The sequence below is a fragment of the Lepisma saccharinum genome, chromosome 8, assembly GCF_977018435.1.
Source record: "Lepisma saccharinum chromosome 8, izLepSacc3.1, whole genome shotgun sequence".
Classification (NCBI taxonomy): Eukaryota; Metazoa; Arthropoda; class Insecta; order Zygentoma; family Lepismatidae; genus Lepisma; species Lepisma saccharinum.
Genome location: NC_139236.1, coordinates 70,292,368 through 70,311,401, shown reverse-complemented (window position 1 = coordinate 70,311,401; position 19,034 = coordinate 70,292,368). Strand labels below are relative to the sequence as shown.

General features: G+C 35.4%; 1 protein-coding gene across 2 annotated transcripts in view; it reads left to right on the top strand.

Moving 5' to 3' along the window:
- 5PtaseI (inositol polyphosphate-5-phosphatase A) overlaps positions 1 to 18,751 on the top strand; it is a 44,309-nt gene extending 25,558 nt beyond the window's left edge. The window contains exons 11-15 of one of the 2 annotated variants that reach the window (XM_083126851.1): positions 395 to 472; positions 973 to 1,158; positions 4,691 to 4,756; positions 7,805 to 7,877; positions 13,237 to 18,751. In XM_083126851.1, the coding sequence (XP_082982977.1) occupies positions 395 to 472; positions 973 to 1,158; positions 4,691 to 4,756; positions 7,805 to 7,877; positions 13,237 to 13,388 (555 nt within the window). In that variant the 3' untranslated portion in view covers positions 13,389 to 18,751. Of the gene's footprint in view, positions 1 to 394; positions 473 to 972; positions 1,159 to 4,690; positions 4,757 to 7,804; positions 8,746 to 13,236 lie in introns of both variants that reach the window. The other variant, XM_083126850.1, reaches the window with a different exon arrangement.
- The last annotated feature ends 283 nt before the right edge of the window (positions 18,752 to 19,034 follow it).

Below are 19,034 nucleotides of genomic sequence, written 5' to 3'. Positions count from 1 at the left end.
ATCATACAGCCATTTTAACCTGCCATGCCAGACTTTCTTCAAATTTGCCACATTTGCTCATCTGACCCTTACAAAAAATACTAATTTTTAATGTTTTTTGGCATTTAATTTGGAGATACAAAGGTTTAACATTTGCTGAAACACAGATCCGACAAAAATTTGAAATCTTGGATTTATTATCCTAAGACCTCATTGCTGCTCATTCAGTGGTTAGAATTTATTGAAAATTTGCATTTGTCTCGAGAAATAAGTGAATTTGCGTGGAAACTTAGAATTTTATGAAATTTTGAACCCCCATTACATTTCTTCATTGTACTGTCAGTTATGCTTATATTTTATTTTACGTAAATAGGCTGATTTGTCAAGTTGAATTGTAGTATTTTCTGTTCCACAGGTAATCCTTAGCTTAGGCAAGAAAGAATTTAGGCATCTGGATCATCAAAATATGTTCATCACTAATGCAGGCGATTGGGTAAGTGTTTACATATATATTGCATTGGTAAGCAACATGTTTACAATCTATTTAGATAATATTGTGTGCAGATTATTCTGTTTTGTTTAAAAATATTGTCAGTAAAGTGATCATTTTTTTTTTTTTGTATTCTTGGTTTCAATTTGTGATTTTTTGAAGATAAGTTACTTTTGTTTACAGTGCATTAATCATGACTTTTTGTTAGTATGGTCATGGACACTTCTGAGTTGTAATGATTCATTGTAAACTAAGGATATTGTTACCACCCAGAAGTGTCTTTGACCACAAAATGATAGTTTTGTGTTTAAAAAAAAGGTATGATGTAAAATATGTCATTACATGCCTTTTTTTTTTAAAACATCATCATTTGTTTTCATAAAATTAAGATAGTTAAAGTATTTGTGTCACTGTTAAATATCTTGTTGTAGCCCTTGACACTGCTTCATGGATTTAGGTGAAAATGTTTCTCTCAACCATTCTCATTGCTTTTTTTCTTCCAGTTGAAGGAATTTGATCGTGAACTTGAACCATTCCAGAATAGGTTATTTGAGTTTCCTATCAGCTTCCCTCCTAGTTATCCTTTTGAAGAAGACCAAAAGGGAGCAAGGCACTACATGCAGACTCGTTGTCCATCTTGGTGCGACAGGGTTGTTCTTAGTCAGACTGCAAAATCTCTAGTCAATAATGTAAGTCCTGTAGAAATTTCCATGATCATTAATTATAATTAGAGCATTATAATTCATTTGTTGAATTCCATAATAATGAACTCTCAATATTGAATACTTGGCATTCTTGTCTTCAGTACTTGTGGTCCTGGGTTCAATCCCCAGTGACAGACCTAAAAATTTCAAGTGTTGAGTGTGCAATGTGAGGACAGTTGGGGAGCTACTTGGAAACAGATGCACTGACCACATAAAAGCTGCTGAAAACATCCTATTCAGTATTAAAATATGTTGCATTTCTTCTTGCAACAGAGGTATTGTACAATGTTTATTCATGAATTGTTTAACAATACCAATAAAGTACTGATACACAAATTACAAATACCAGTAGTAAATATTATACTGATCAGGTATAAAATTGCAAATGTTCTGTGAAGAATATATTCATTAACCTCATTAATAACACATGAAACTAAGTGACTGCAATGGGTTTTCCATTTGAAAAGTAAACTGTGTATTTAGACATCTACTTTATAAAACCAGAAAATATGGAATTGTATGTTAATATCCATAAAAATAACAAAGTGACGAGAGTTTTATTCTAAACTAGATGATTACCCAGCATAATTATGTATCACAATCTTCTATTAGACAGGAAAATAATGAATTCTAACTATAGTGTAAAATGTAACTAATTTTATTTACAGGTATTTAAAAGTAAAGTACAGTATACAAATTATAAAGTAAAATCTTTTACAAATTCACTATAATATTAATTTAACTCAAAACTTGATTATAAACATTTTTAGTTTCACCTCCAGGAGCAAGAATAAATAAATTGAACGGCATTGGGAGTGACTATTCATCTTAGCGACCTCGAAAGCTATGGATTCCACACTAATATTGGTAGTTTTAGATTATTTTGACATGTCACACTCTTCCTACCCCAACCCCTAGGTGTGTCAGGGGTGTCTTTCCCCCACAGTATTTCTTTCCAGATTGTAAGTCACATGTGTACCAAGTTTGGTTGAAATTGCTCCAGCCGTTCAAGAGTTGCGTTAATTTTTACATTTTACTTTTCACCCCCTCTCACCCTCCATGCCGATAGGTGATGAACTTGGAGTTGAACGGCATTGGGAATGTCACTTTTCATCTTAGCTATGGATTTCACTAATATCGGTAGTTTTAGATTATTTTTATGCCACCCCCTTCCCATCCCCACCCCTAGGGGTGTTTTACCCCCACAGTATTTCTTTCCAGATTGCAAGTCATATGTGTACCATGTTTGGTTGAAATTGCTCCAGGCATTCGAGAGTTATGCCGGAACAAACACACATGCACGTACATCCATTTTAATATACACTATCTTGCCATTCGTCACCGGACACCCTATACCAATATGTTAATCCGGTCACAGCACCACATCAGTATCGTGTAGGGCCACCTTTCGCCGCAATGACGTCTGCAACCCTTCGAGGAAGACTTTCCTCCCATTTGCGATACGTGTCGACGGGAATCTTACCCCATTCGTCCTGCAAAGCGGCAAACAGCTCAGTGGTGTTTTTTGGGCGGCATGGCCTGGCTCTCAAGCGGCACTCCAACTCGTCCCAAAGGTGTTCAATGGGATTGATATCTGGACTTTGGGCTGGCCAATCAAGTTTTTGCACACCCATGTCCTCGAACCACGTGTTGGTAATGCCTGCCGTATGACATGGAGCGTTGTCGTGCTGAAACAGGTATGGGCCAATACCGAATTGTTCCCACAATGTCGGTAGCACAGAATTTTCCAGAACTTTTTGGTACGCATCGGCATTCATGTTTCCCCAAACTAAAACAAGAGGTCCAATACCATACCACGCAAAGCAGGACCACACCACGATGCCACCTCCGCCGAATTTCACTGTGTGTACGATACAGTCCTGTAAACAGCGTTCACCGGGCATACGCCACACCCACACACGTCCATCGGACCGCCACATCTGGTAGCGAGATTCATCACTCGATAGGATGGATTTCCATCGTTCGAGAGTCCAATGGCGGCGTTCCTTGCACCACTGTAACCGACGGGTTTGCATTGCGGGCTTTGATATGCGGCTTGTGAACTGTTGCGCAACCATGAAAACCAAGTGCGACGATCTCATATCAGACAGTACGATCACTTGCAGCACTACTGGAAGCCGATCGAAACTCCTGTGCCACCATCTGGAACGACGCCTTGTGGTTTGACTTCACCACACGTTTCAAGCAGCGACGGTCACGATCTGTTAATATTTTTCGTTTACTGGGTCTGGGTCGGCATGTCATGAACCCCTCTCGCTTCCACTTCACGATAACATCACTCACTGTCGACCGGGGTATCTGAAATTTGTTGGAAATCTCACGGGTCAAATGCGTAAACCTGTGGGCTCCAATGATCATCCCTCGTTCTGCCTCTCAGTTCGCGTCGTCTGTCCATATTGACTGCTGCAGATAGTATGAGTGTATTCTCAACCGGCAATGCCTTTTATAGGTTGTATGACATGTACAGACAATCCCAAGCACTTTTTGAGGGGTGTCCGGTGACGAATGGCAACATAGTGTATATAGAAGACTAGCTGATTACCTGGTGTTGCCTGGGTGTTTAATGAATTCTAACTATAGCGTAAAATGTAACTAATTTTATTTACAGGTATTTACAAGTATAAGTACATTATACTAATTATAAAGTAATATATTTTACAAATTCACTATAATATAAATTTAACAACAATTTATGAACAACATTTTTAGTTCCAGCTCCAAGAGCAAGAATAAATAACTTGAACGGCATTGGGAGTGTCACTATTCATCTTAGCGACCCCGAAAACTATGGATTCCACACTAATATCGATCGTTTTCGATTATTTTTACATGTCACCCCCTTACTTCCCCCACTCCTAGGGATGCCAGAGGTGTCTTTGAGGTGAACGGCATTGGGAGAGTCACTATTCATCTTAGTGACCCTGAAAACTATGAATTCCACACTAATATCTGTCGTTTTCGATTATTTTTACATGTCACCCCTTCCCACCCCCACCCCTAGGGGTGCCAGGGGTGTCTTACTCCCACAGTATTTCTTTTGAAATTGCAAGTGATAAGTGTTCCAAGTTTGGTTGAAATCGCTCCAGGCATTCGAGAGTTATGCCGGAACAAACCAACCAAACAAACAAACCAACCAACCAAACACATATATATATATATTTATATATTAGATTACTGGTTATTTAAAGATATGTTGCATTGATAATATTATTGATTTTATCGATATATGCCTATATCGGCCAATACTGATAGAATAGCAACTAATCTCTCTCTCGACTTGGGCTCTGACCAATTTTCATCTTTGTTTCTGGCAGCCACTGGCAATGGTGCATGCTGGCGTTTTCCTCTCTCACTGAGGATACATCAAAATATTCAAGCCTTTCCTAGTGTCTGGTAAATGTTTCTTATCTCCTTCCCTTACACCCCCACACTGTAATCACAGTTAATATGATTTTTATTGGATGTTGTACTCACTGCTTTTCTTGTTTTATTGCAGTTAAGTGATGATAGTAATGTGCAATATGGGGTTATAGGACGAGACACGTGTATGGGTGACCATAAGGTAAGCAATTGTTTACAATAATAAACTCGTTCTGAACAGCATGAGAATAATTTAAGGCATACAAATTATTTTGTATTGATTTGCTTGAGGTAATATTAAAGCTCATTTTATTCTTTGAAACTACAAGGACTGTGAAGTTCTGAACTAGTTATGACTGTGAAGTTCTGAACCACTTTGTTTCAATTATAAAAACTTCTGACACCACTTACCGGGACAGTCATGTCTGGTTTGACTTGTAGTAAGCACATTTAAAAACATAGCATACACAAAATTACAACCTTAATTCCAAAGTTTTTGCCTCCACGTCAGATTAAAAGACATGTAGGTTTGGAGAGGAAATAAATTCCAAAGGATGTCTGTTAGATGCTTTGCTGATTCCACCACCAGATGCCTTTGTGATTGCACAGTATTTACATGACATGTATCTTATGTTGAAATTCTGAATAACTTTTTGCCTTTATTGTGGTGTGCCAGATGAAATAAAGATTACCACAACAGTTGTCATTTGAATTATTCTTGCTTGATGGTATTCTATAAACTACTTCTATTTATTTATTTATTGAGAAAATTGCAGATCCAGCACAGGAGGCAATTTTACACTGAAATTGTCAATAATGAAAAAGCAAATAATAGTAATAATAATTAAAAGTAACAAAATAACACAAAAATGAATAGCAAATTAACAAAAAATAAGTAAAAGATTGCACTACTTGATATTATTTACAAATGTTTCTTCTAATAGAAGACCAAATGGCAAGCTCAGAGGAAAATATATCCATACTTGAAGAGATATCATTGAATTGTGTGGCAAGTCTGTAAGAGAGAGATCTTTTTTGTGTAAAATAAGCTTGTGTTGCATGTTGTGTGCATGGGTACACGAAAGTGGAATTCCTCAAGGAGTGTGTTGCAGCGAATTTTGCCATTGACAATTTTGTATAAATAACTGAAATCATTCTGCAAACAACTTTGTTCTTAGTGTTTATTAGGAATCTAACATTGTTGTTTTCAAGTATAGTGTTTTGTTTCAACATTAGTGAACACTGCAATTGAAAAGACATGTGTTGGTGGAATCAGGAAAGCACCCAGCAGATGGCACAGAACATCCTTTAGCATTTTTTTCCTGTTACAACCTGATGAACCTGAGACAGGGTCGAAACCTCAGACTGAAGGTTTCATTGTTGTGTGTGCTGTGCAAGGCAAGTCTGACATCACTGTACCTGCACCATTAATAATATCTCGCAGAGGCTGTAATATTACAGTGAGTGCTGACTTCCTTGACAGAGTGGTTAGTTGGCATAAATTGCAATGGGTAAGACAAAAAATCAGAAACGATGGTGTTTTTTACCAGTATACGAGCAACTGAATTACAAAGTCAACCTGGACTTCATCATAACTTGCATAATTGTGGATATTTCTCTTTGTATGTTTATTCCTGGTGTATATTGAAACTTTTCACATCGCCATTGATCAATTGTAGACAAATGAACACCAATGTGTTCTGAATCCAATTGAGGAAAATAATGTTTTGGATCTGTAGATATTTCTAATATGTGTTTCAATTAAATGAGTGTGCCAAGCAAAGTGTTACTGTATACATAATCTTTTTGAAATGGATGTTCACAACATTATGTTATGGGTTGTAAGAGGTGACCTTGTGTTAAGGCAGTCAATTATCAACCTCTGTTCCACATAGTACATCTTGGAACTGCATTTTTGCAGACCAAGGCTGTGGGATATTGTTCTTAGTGTGTTGTCCTGTGTATTCTCTTTGTGTGCTGAGTGCTCCTACATGGTCTCAGCTATTATCAATGGTGCATCAGTTTTAGTTTGTTGAAGTTTGTTTTTAATAAAGATATCACCTACTATCGGTGGGGTGCTGATTAGTTTTTCACTGTATTTTATTTGTTCCCGATAAGGAAATTTGTTCTTTTAATATACTGTGTTTTCAATTACTTCATTTTTGAAAAGGAGCTGATGTCTGTAATAAGAGAAGGGTGCAGACAGCCTCAGTGCTGATACACCCATTATAATTTTTGGCAAACAATTTTTAAATTTTAAAATAGATTAATTCTGTTACCACACACAATCAGTAGCAAATGGCTAAACAATTAAATACGAACATTTACATTTTTCAAGTTGCACATTAACAATAAATGGTCAAAAATTTGTACATTTTTTAATTTGACTTAAATTTCTTTTGTGGGATGGAAGTCAGGAAAGGTCTTATTAATATTAGCTTTAAATATTTAACATTCGTAAGTGAACGTGGACTGGTTGAAGGACACAATTAAAAACATAAAAGTTTTAAAAATCTAAAGAGATGATGGAAAATTGTTGATTCTCGATGTATTACCACTAACAAAACAGTTGTCAAAAATAATTGGTGGAGGCATTAAAGCAAGTACATTGGAATTGATAAATATCCTTATGATTTGGCACGTGCAGAAGATGCATTTTGTAGACATTTAAGTGAGCAAATGTAGGATCGACCAATTTGTGTTTCTATTTTTGTTATTTAGCATCGCAGTACTGCCACTTTATTTATTTATTTATTCTTTTGGATGGCAAAGTTAAGGCACAAGCCTTTTCTTACACTTAACCATCTATACTTCACATTTAGTGTAATAGAGAGAATGAAGATAAGTGTTGATTAGATGAAGTAGATGAACGGACACTTACAAGGAATGCCAAAGCCTAGACTCAAACCCAGGAACTTCATTGGCAAGATTGAAAGTCTAGGCAGAACAAGTTTGACCAAGACTCTAACCTTGTCTTGTTAAGCATTCATTTTTCACTTAAATTTCTGAGATAAATTTCATGTCTTTCCTGACACATCGGTACTTTTCTTTAATACGGTATGTTACCTGGTATCTAGGCATTAAAGTTAGGTGAGAACATTTACTGTCCAGTATGTGGTGAAAGAACATATTTCAGTGAAAATAGATAACACAGTTAACGCATTTGTAATGCTGCTTTGTTTTGGTACTTGTAAATGTTTATCAAACCCCGAATTCAAATGTATTAATACGTCGATGTTTATTTTTCCAGCCAGTGTACCTGAAGTTTGATTTACTGGCAGAAGCAGGTATTGTGAATTGCTGTGATCCAGATTCCCCTTGCGGTGATTATCTTCCCTCTAGTGAAATATCCTGTTCAGAGTTTGATATTGTGCATGAACCTTACACACCAGATAGTATAGATGATGAAAGTTTTACTTTTTTTGATGCTTCGCAAGAAGATGTGCATGGCATGGATGCGAAAGACACACCATTAGATGAGATTGTTGCCCAAAATATAGCTCTTACCAAAGATTCTAATGCTCGGGAGGAACACAAATCTGAACTACCGAGCTTTGATGCTGCAAGCAGCTCAAATCCTGAAAACCAAAGATCTGATCATAAGCAAACGAGGCTCTTCAAGTATCCTATCATGCGTGTAAAGTCTGCGACCATTATGGACACTAAAAGAAACCAGCAGGTCGATCGTGCTGCCTGCCGTTGCTTTAGTGATGCAACTTGGAGCTCAGGGAAGAAACCTATCCGCCCTCCTTATCCTCTAGTTTCCTCAAACAGTCGCATTCGTTTGATATCTGAACCCAGTCTCTATTCGTCACGGATCCAGAGCCATCATAGTTCATCCGATGAGGAGTGGTTTGAGGAGGTGATGGATGACTCGGATTCACTTTCTACTAATCTCAAATCAGTTCCGTGCAATGATTCAATAGACTTACATCATAAGAACAGTATAGCCTCTGATGTCACGGTTACTTCTGAAAATTCCAAAGATTCTGTGATAGACAGGATCTGCTGTGATCGGAAACAGTCCAGTGATTCTTGCAGGATCGTAAGAGATACTGTTGAAGTCGCCATCACGGACCCGTCCTCCAAGAAGCATGCTGTTTCAAGGAAGCATTTCTGCTGCTGCACGTTGCTGTGATTCCACTAGATTTGATCTTGTAGTTATGTGAAGCCTTCGTAACTGTAGAGCATGTATGTATTTTTGTTTGCTTTATTTTTGCATTTGATTTTTAGTTCATGCTAGATTTGATTTTATGGTTTAAGCAATTTGTTGTTGTGTAATAAGTAGTTCATCATTTGTTATACAAGTAGTTTGATTGTTTGCAGCTATTTGTGTTTTGATTTTGTTTGCAGCAATTCTGAATTGTAGCCAAAATCCATGAATGCTAGTAATACTAGAAGGTGCTGTCTAAAATATTCCAGATTGATACTACACTCTGTAAAGAAAAACAGCGACACTTGCTTGGATATGGTTTTCACAAGATTCATTAACCAAAATGATTTGTACATGAATTCCTGATAACATTACATTGCATATTCGCAATGAGCAGTCCAACCTTAACTACATACGCTACAGTTTCAGCTTATTGACATGACTATAATGAATGTATATGCATATATAACTAGCTGTGTGTGTCTGTTTCTATAAAAAAAAAGCCTTTGCAGAGAGTAATACATAAAAGTCAAAGAAACCATAAGAATAGCACAAAACAAAAAAATAGAATATCTTAAGGGTAAGACATATTGTGTACGAACATCGAGAGTACAACACAGCAAACTAGAATTTTGTATGACCACCATGGGCCTTCTGCAGTGCAGCCAATCGTTGAGGCATGCTGGTTACAAGGTTATGGCAAAGTGTAACCTCGATTTCTTGGAACCAAACCTGGATTATCTGTTCCATGGGTTCCCTCCTATTCGAGAATGTCTTGTTATGCAGTCTTCTGCTCATAATGGCCCACAAATTTTCAATGGGATTCATGTCAGGATAGTTTGGAGGCCACCAGTCTCGGAATACTCATGTCCTTGAACCACGTATTGACAATATTGACATGAAGCATTATCGTCCTGGAAAACAAAGTAGTCCATATTTTCTCCAGAAAAGTAGTCTCTAACTGTTGTAAGAACTTTACGTTCCGGAATTTGAAGATATTTTCGTGCATCAACTGACCCTTCACATATCTCCAACCTTCCAATGCCTTGAGCAGTAAAGCAAGCCCACACCATCACTCCGCCACTGAACTTTTGTGTCTCTGAAACACAATCCTCTTCAAGTTCCTTGCCCTTTCGCATCCACAACTTCACACCACCATCGTTTCCCACTATTCTAAATCTCTTTTCGTCGCAGAAAATGACGTGCTTCCACTAGTCTTCAGGCAACTTGAATATTGCCTCACAAACTCACGACTTGCTGCCCCGTGTGCTTGTGTCAGCTTCGGCTTCTTACGTGGTTTCTTCTTCCCAATACCCACTTTGCCCAGTCAAGACAATACAGTTGTGTGGCTGACTGCAATTCCAAGGTCATTTCTAATTACAGAAGCGAATTGGCAGGAACTCATTCCTCGATTCTGCAGTGCTGCTGTTTTCATTTTCTGATCTACTCTGGGTGATGTTTTCCTTTTTCTACCACACTGTTGCCGAAGTGATGATTTGTTATGCTGTTTTTGCTTGTGAATTACTCTTCCTGCTGTTGAATGGTGGATTTGAGTATTCCACCGATCTCTCTAAGAGATTTACCTTTTTGCTGTGCAAAGTAAGAATTTTGCCTTGCTTAAGTGGCGACAAGTCACATTTCTTACCCATTTTACTTGTTTAGAGTCCACACACAGCAACAATATCACACATAAACAACGCTACACAACAACAATACTGCCACTTGACACTGTACAAACAATGAGAAAGCACAGAACAGTCACTAACTTGCTGTTTACCTTTGCCTACACATCACAACTGCAATGCAGAATTCTCACGACAATAACTGACGAGGTGCTTTCAGCACCATCTGGCGGGAATATTACTGATACTCAAACATTTGACTAGTGCCGTTCGTGACCACAGCTATCACAGTTAACGCAACGAAACTATCCTACTCTTCCTTTCCTTTTATTTCTTTTCTAGCGGGCCGAAACTATGGTTTTCTGTGTAAGTTACTGTGAGAATTGAGGTGCTATTTTATCTTTACAGAGTGTATAATGTCAAATCCAGTAGTTACTTAGTGGCCCTTACTAGATGGTCCAACCTACATACTTAGTGAGTTGGAGTGCCACAATAGAAAGGTAGGAGTACATTGAAAATGTTAAATGCGTTTGACAATTCATGAATTAGGGTGGATCTGAAGGAGAATCAAATTTGCACAAAGCTTGGTAAAGTGCAACTCACACCTTAAAAATGATTCAATAAGTATTTGATCAATGATAGTTCATATTTTAATACAATGAATACCTGCTGAGAGGTGAGATTATGTTCCATTTTCATGTAAAGAAAGTCAACCGTGCATAGTTTCCAACCTGTAGTGAGTTCTCCTAGATGTATCAACTTTATGACCTTGTGACACATCTACATGCACACGTGCTCACTATTGTGTATGCATGAATATAAGCCCTCAATTTGTGAGGATTTACTCTGTCCAGTTCCTGCCTGGTTGTGATTTTTTACATTTTAACCTTTGTTCCTTACAATGGGGATGAGATATCCTCAAAATGTTGATAGCCCTTTGCACCTTTTTTTTCATGCTATTTTGTTCCTGTTTCCTGATTTTAACACAGGTAAGACAATGTATTTCCAACATGAGGCATTTTCACATTTGAGCAGTGCTTCCCCCCCCCCCCCCCCAGCAGTTATCAATGGTATGCCTTACATGAACCTTTTTACAGGTGATCATTTCACATCATCATACCACTATATTTTGAGAACTACTACTAATGAACACAATAACAAGTGGTACATTTGAGACAATGTTATTTTTCTTTAAATCAAAATAGAAGCACATGTTCACCATCTGCTCCTTGTGTGCACATTTTTTATTCATATGAAATGAAGTACATTGTCGAAAACAGTGGAGAAAGTAGCAGGTGTTCAGTTTTATTCATACAACCCAGTGTCTTGATTGAACACAGGGGATTGCAGCAATTCTGAACCTGACTGACAAAGATGTATTACATTCATGAAGTAAACACTAAGACACTTGTATCCGTGCTGAAGGGATCTATTTTGACAGTGAACAGAAGGAAGGAAGCGTTAACAGTAATTTCACAATTTTTTTTTATAGTATCAATCTGGACATTTTCGGAGAGCATCTTCTTCATGATTAAGAGTAGTTAATTTAAAATGTATTTTTAATATGCAATGTTGAGAGTTAGTTCTCTTTTTCAGTTACTGAAAGTTCCAAACTGGATGTGGTAAGGGAATATTTTAGTTTATTAAGTCACTGCTTTAAAGACTGGTATTTCTGTACTAATGGTGTACCACTTATAAAGGATTCAGTTTGATTTGATTGGGAATAAAATATAAGAATCTTATTGTAATGAAACTAAAAAATTCAAGGAGTCACCAAGCAGAATTTGGAATTCCAAATCTGAAAAAAGTTACATGCAACCTTGTCTTCTCTTGCCACATTGCAGGTTATGTAGAACCAAAAATATAACTTTTTACCAATACTGATAAAGCATGTATATGATACCATCATCATATTTACCTTTGAAACATCAGGACAAATCAGAAATAATGAAGTCTCTTTCGTACATCAATTAAAAACTTGTTACATTTGATAAAGCAGTGATCTTTCATGCTGAGCTTTTTTTTTTTCATAAGTGAATATAGAACATTTCTATGTTGCAATACATAATTAAAGATAATACTGCATAAAAACATTTTTTTTTAATTTCAGGTGTAATTTTGATTAAAAATTCTTCACAATAATGTGACGACATTTAATGAATACTATGCAAGTGTGTTAAAATATTTGAAGTTCTTTTTTAAATATTAATAATTTAGATTTGAAAATATGACAAAAATCCTAGTTTATTAATTTTGCCCACTAAATGTAAAGCAGATTGTAGAGGGAATGCTGCCCTGTCAGGCTATTACCGTAGATACCAACGAAAGGGGAATATTTCATGAAGAACTTGAATGATGTATTTATTTCATTAATTATTCCAAATTTTCAAAGAAGAAGAAATAACATTAAAGAAAATGGCACTCTACAGACTAAGTATATTGCATGTCTAAATTTGGTAAAGAAAAAGTATTAAAAAGCGAATCTAGAAAGTTGAATTTCAGAATATTAATTGAAGGAAGATAATATTTACACACCTTCTCTAAACATTTGATTCAGAACACTATTGAGCTGAAATGTTGGTGCATTAGTTTACTGACAAAATGACTTGTAATTCAGTGCAAAATTCTGCCATTTTGTTATTTTACAAATTCGTGCTTTTTGTAAAGTAAAAATCTAAGTATGCAGTTTGTTTTCCAGCGACACAACCTATTGCAGTCACTTTGTTATGTAAATTAATTATGGAGGTTAATGAAACAATCATATTCTTCAAGAAACATTTGGAATGTTATATTGGATCGGTAGAATATCAATTATCGATACTTTATTGATATTTCATATCAGCCCATCCGTACTAGGTAGTTCTTCCCATGGCAGTCATGTAATACACCTATGTGCTTTCATTTTAGGCTCGTCCAATCACTGGAAGAGTTGTGATTCTACAGTTTCTGACCTTGCACCAGAAGTATCAGCCACCATAGATGCTACAACTATCACGCGTTACATTCACATAAAGCATGCAGACTCCCCAGTAAGAATCTTCAAGGAGACAACAGTGTAAATAATTATGCATAATTGTTTAAATTACTGCTTGCAGAAAAAATATGTCCATCCCATGTTTCAAACGAATTTGTGTATGTATAAGTGTGCTTGTGTGAATCTGTGCATATGTGATTCGTTTGATGTTTTTTTATGTGTGCAATGTACAGTAGGAAATAGATAATTCTGGATCAACTTTTATATCATATCAAAGAACATACAACAAAGCCATAATGGAGGCGTATATCATAATTTGTAAATATGTAAGTGGAAAAGTTTTCTTCTCGAATCTCAACTATATTTATAATCTGATTAATTCTATAGTTTGAATATCTATAAGTTTTTACAAAGTTAGTTGGGATGATAACCCCTTTTTTTACACTTGAGAAAATAAAGTTAGGAATTTCTTACGACCTAAGTATGAAGATGACTCCCCATACTTTTATATGGAGATATTGAAATGCATGAAATATACTTAACCTTAAGACCCGTACTGTTTCTTAATGAAGTAGTATGTGAACACGAGAGATTAATTTTGTAAATTGAAGTTTTATTTTTATACAAATATGGCATTTTTTACATTAATTATTGTAAGTAATTGCCAAAGAGAGAAACTTTTTATATATACACAAATCATAATGAAAATTTTTGAATTGAGTAATAGTAATTGGAAATATCGTAAATGTTGTTTATTTATTAGAATGAAATATGTAAATGATCTGATTTTATTATTTATATGTATTGTACAAGCTTAATTTGTGATGAGCTTGTAAAGTCATATTTTGATTTATATCATTGTTGTAATACTTTTCTTTGGATTGCAACTTATGACTAATCTTCAGTCATATACAGGATGCTTATTACAACAAGAGGATGTTCTTTTGAGTTCTGATGTGACAGATGTGCAAATTTAATTCTAATGTATGACATAAGCTACAAATTGATTAAAATTGTTAAATGAGAAACTGCAAAAGGATATAAGCTGTGAACGAGTAGTTTAACCTGGGCATGGAAAGCTAAAACAACTAGTGTGGGTTCCTTGTGCTGACCACACATCACCCCATAACTGGTTGCATCATCACACACCTCTGTTGAGGCACGTGACCTTGGCCCTTAAGGGTTGTTGTGCCACGGTATATGTAAATTTCCTGGTACTGATCATGTGTCAACCAGATACCAATTAGAGTAAAATTTGATGCATATGGTCCCTTACTTGCCATTATAAATGTAAACACTGGCAAATTCAATCTTATGAAAAGATATGGTTATTTTAATGGTATCTTTCCAAACAGCATATTTATAACTGTATCTTTTAAGATTCATTGAAAAAGCCTGTAAATTACATGAACTTAGTTTCTTCATAAAAACAATACTACGTGGTACAAGATTTTGAGAATAAAAAAAAATACAAGGGTTATGTTGATGACCTAGGCAAGACAATTCTTATGCATATACAAGCTTACAAGATATTCACAGCTTTGCTACATGTTGACAGTTTCCTTTATACAGTTGGATGAGGGCCTCCCATATAGCATACTGATGATTGACAAGGAACACAGATGAACTAAGTCCAACAACAAATGAAGTTGAAGACCATATAGTAAGAATTCAATTAATGAGAACAAAAATTTGGAAATATTGGGACCACCATTTATCCTGCCTATTTTTTATCAAAACTATCCATCCTTTTGCCCAACAATGTCCTTGTTAGCTTCTTTTCAAAGTTTTGTTCTCACCATTGGATTCTCTATAATATATATTTCCGTTGTTGTCTAGCCAAGGATATTCATGGCATGAAGATGTGATTCTGTGATCCTTTAAAGTGCCCAACACATTAACAAACATGAAACAAGTACTTTATGAATATTATCAGTTGTTACATCATCCCGGGTTTGATACCTGGTGGAGGCACAGTGATTCAGATCCCACTTTAAACTGTAGGTCCAGTCCCAATTAGCCTATACTGTATGTGCATAAAAGTGGACTTAAAACAAAACTCAGTTTTTTACTTCAAATTTGCTGTGAAACGCAAGTACCTAATGCAATTCTACTGACACGGCTATTAGGTCAGCTAAGCTTCTAGATTCAATACTGTAGGAGTGTATGCATGTATTAATATTTGATCCAATACCTATCCAAGTGCTAAAGAAAGAAATTGCAAATAAGTGTATTCTGCAATACAAATTAGGGGTTGGCAACTCGTAATCCACCCATTTGCCACTAAAGAGTTAGTTTCTGTATTGCATTTAAATTCAGTTTTTTTTTAAATTTATTTTTTATTTTGTTATTAGAAAAACAGCAACATTGGAAATGGATAAATGACATAGATACAAAATCATCACTCCGTCTGTAGCTTCTTGCATCTGTGTTAGAAATTATATATTAACAAAGAAACACATAGATGAAATTAAATGTGTGTGTGTTTGCAAGAAAGTTGGAAGTTTCGAAAGAAAAGTATTACAATGTAACAGTATTAAGATTTTTCTAGATCAAGAAACATTGTATGTAAACAAAATTTAGAGTCCAGTTAACTGTTAGCTTAAAAATATGATTGTGTATTCAGTCACGAGAATAGGCTTTCATTTTGCGTGCCTTACTAACATATTTCTATGCAGCTTTTTTTAAGATATCCCATTCTTTACGTTCTGATACTGTTTAAATACCTCTTGCCTTTATAGAATGGAATACATTCAAATTTTGAAGAGAGTTTAAAAATTAATATTGTGGATTACCATATTAAAATTTATATTATCTGTATGTATTATAATTTACAAGACCAGGGGATAAGTTAAATTGTGGACTCCCTTTAGCTGTGTATTTAAATTCAAAAACCTTGAAGCTTATTAGCCTGTATGAGTAGTTTATATTATGTTCTTGTCTTTAGTTTTCCTGAGATAGCATTATTATTATCAAACTAATGACAAAATATATTTTTCTGAGAAGTTTGCAAAATTATTCCCTTCCTCCCAATAAGTATCCATCACTACCATGATGATACATGGAAAATCCATAAGTTGTCATGGAAAAGTGGGTCTTTCACCATTTATTGTGTAGATTTTCTAGTGTATCATCTGTCACTGCTGTTCCAGCAAATATGTTAACATTCGGAACTAATGTCATCACGAAGTTGATGTAGAAATATGTTCCACCCAAAAATGCTTGTTGGCATATTTTTTATTTTATTTTAAGGAACTCAATTTGTGGAATTATACGTACATTGTAGACTGATTTTTGAAGCCTTTTTGATGGTCATTTAGAATGTTAAAAATATCTGAATTTTGTTTACAGATACTGTTTCTTTGTCTGGACTAGACTATAGGTGCAAATCATGGTAAAATATGGCTTTGCTGTGTGTGTAAAATAATTCTTATTCACTCTCTGTCATTGTAGTAATCCATCTTGTTCTCTGTGGGGAAACAATACATATATTTACCCTCTGTGACCTGTAATTGGATTAAGACTGTGTGTTTATATGTATCACACAGAGAAAAAAGTTTATTAAATGTTTCGATGCATAAAAGAAAAAAAATATATACACACATATGCACGGTATTGAGTTGCTAAATCTGTGTAATTTCTTATAGTCGAGAATTTTCTCTCTTTGAAGAGATGTATTGAAACCTTTATACAGTAGAGTTGTATGACTTTGTACAACCTTTTTTCTCTTTTACAAGTAGATAGCCAACACTTTTAACCAACAATCAAAACTTCTTCCATCACCGTGTACATAATTTCTTCGTGTGGCTGTGGTTCAAAATACAATAAACTGTCTGTAATGATTGTGATCTTTGGAGAAAGAAATCTCTGTTTCTTTGTATGTGCACGTGTGTGTGATTGTTTAGTTATTACCTCGAGGAAGGGAGGGGAGGGGGGAATTTGTAACTGTAGTCTACCCTAAGTCTAGAATAGGAAAGACATATGCAATTATGTATAGTTTTGGCATTATCTGTATGTCTTAAGTGGATCAATGTTGATAAGATATGAATGGTGTTGAAATATCATCACCATTGTGATAGTTGTAGATAGATCAGTGTAATAGCCATTTTGTTGGCTTTATTCCGTTCCTTACCTCAGTGAATCTCCATATTATAGTCATATTGTAGGCATTCCTCTAGTTAAAGAGTTTTTTGTGAATATTAATAGTTTTTTTAATTTAAAAATGTTTGTTAGCTTTAACAATATCTCAGCCAGTATAGAGGGGCAAACTACCATAAGTGAACTTGAATGATGAAGTAATACTCAAGGAAGATTTGATCTGATATGTTTCTGGCTATAAAGGTACTAACATTGTTAGATATTGTTTTAGGGTGTGTTCAAGAATATGATAAATAAGTTAAAATATGTTTAATAGAAATGGTATAGCAAAGCCTGGATAAACCCATATCTGCTGCAAATTTCAACCTGATAAAAAAAAAAGTACAGAATCACATGTGCAAATAACTCCAGATTTAGGGTAAAGAAGCATTATCAAGGCTGCTTGTAAGAAACAAAAGTTATTATATTTGTGTGTATTTCTTTTACCACTCACTACCTGTAAAGTTGGCACAAGTGTAAAAACACTTGCTTAGTGAATGTACATATTTCACAAATTCTGTACAGTATGGTATTGCATTGTGAAATTCATTTTGAAAATACTGTTTCATTTTTGTTTGAATGCTTGTGGCCTGCACTATGATTTGTTAGGGTGACCAGATGATGTAAAGGAAAGAATATCTCAACATGGTAGCAAATAGTACCATTAAGTATGAAATGTAGAATCTCTTGCAGCTTAACTGTGTATTTTTAAACATAAGATTCCCATTAAGAGTTACAAACGTGGCAATTAAAACAGTCAATACCACATCTGTACTTAAGTAGTTTTAAAATTTGAATTGCTGTATACATACGTATATCACTTTATGATTGAATGCAGGATAAAAATTCGGCCACAAGTGCTAAGTATGCAAGGTTGGAGATCTGTGGGGTTTCAATTTTTAAAATATACCTCAACATCAAGGAAAAGAGTACATCTGACCACTGTCTAGAGGATAACACACAGGGTTTTTTAAATGTGTTTTTTTTTTTCAAACTATTGTGTATCTTCGTATTCACTTCCGTTATAAAACTGTCTTTACTCAAGTGTATTATCCAATCTGTTTTGTGTGTCTTTCGGCTGTGTCAGTAAGAGAATGTCGAGTGATTTCCATTGGTTTCATCAACATTCAAGACTACCCACAGTCTATATGGCCAGTTCAATAGTGGGGGGAAAATGAGTGAATACAACAGGAGCAATCAGTGTGATGTTAGTGTTCTAACTAAAGATACATAAATGGTATTATTTAATGCAGAACTGCTGGAGTCTGTAGAAATAGTTCATGATGTAAATTGCATCAGAAGTGATAAAAAGATATTCCAAAATAATTGTGTATTTTTTAAACTCATTTTTCACATTTGAATGCCAGGGTGTTGAGTGGCCGAGTGGTTAGCACATCGCGCTGCGACGCCAAGGGTCCCGGGCTGGAATCCCGGTCGGGCTTGGTTGTTTGTGAATGTCCATTCATCAATTTCATCACTCATCCCCATCTTCGCAAATTAGCCAAGAGGCACAAAATGCAAAGTAAAATAAACCAAATCAATCAATCAATCAACCAGGGTGTTGAGAGAATAATCTTCGTCTATTAATGTGTTA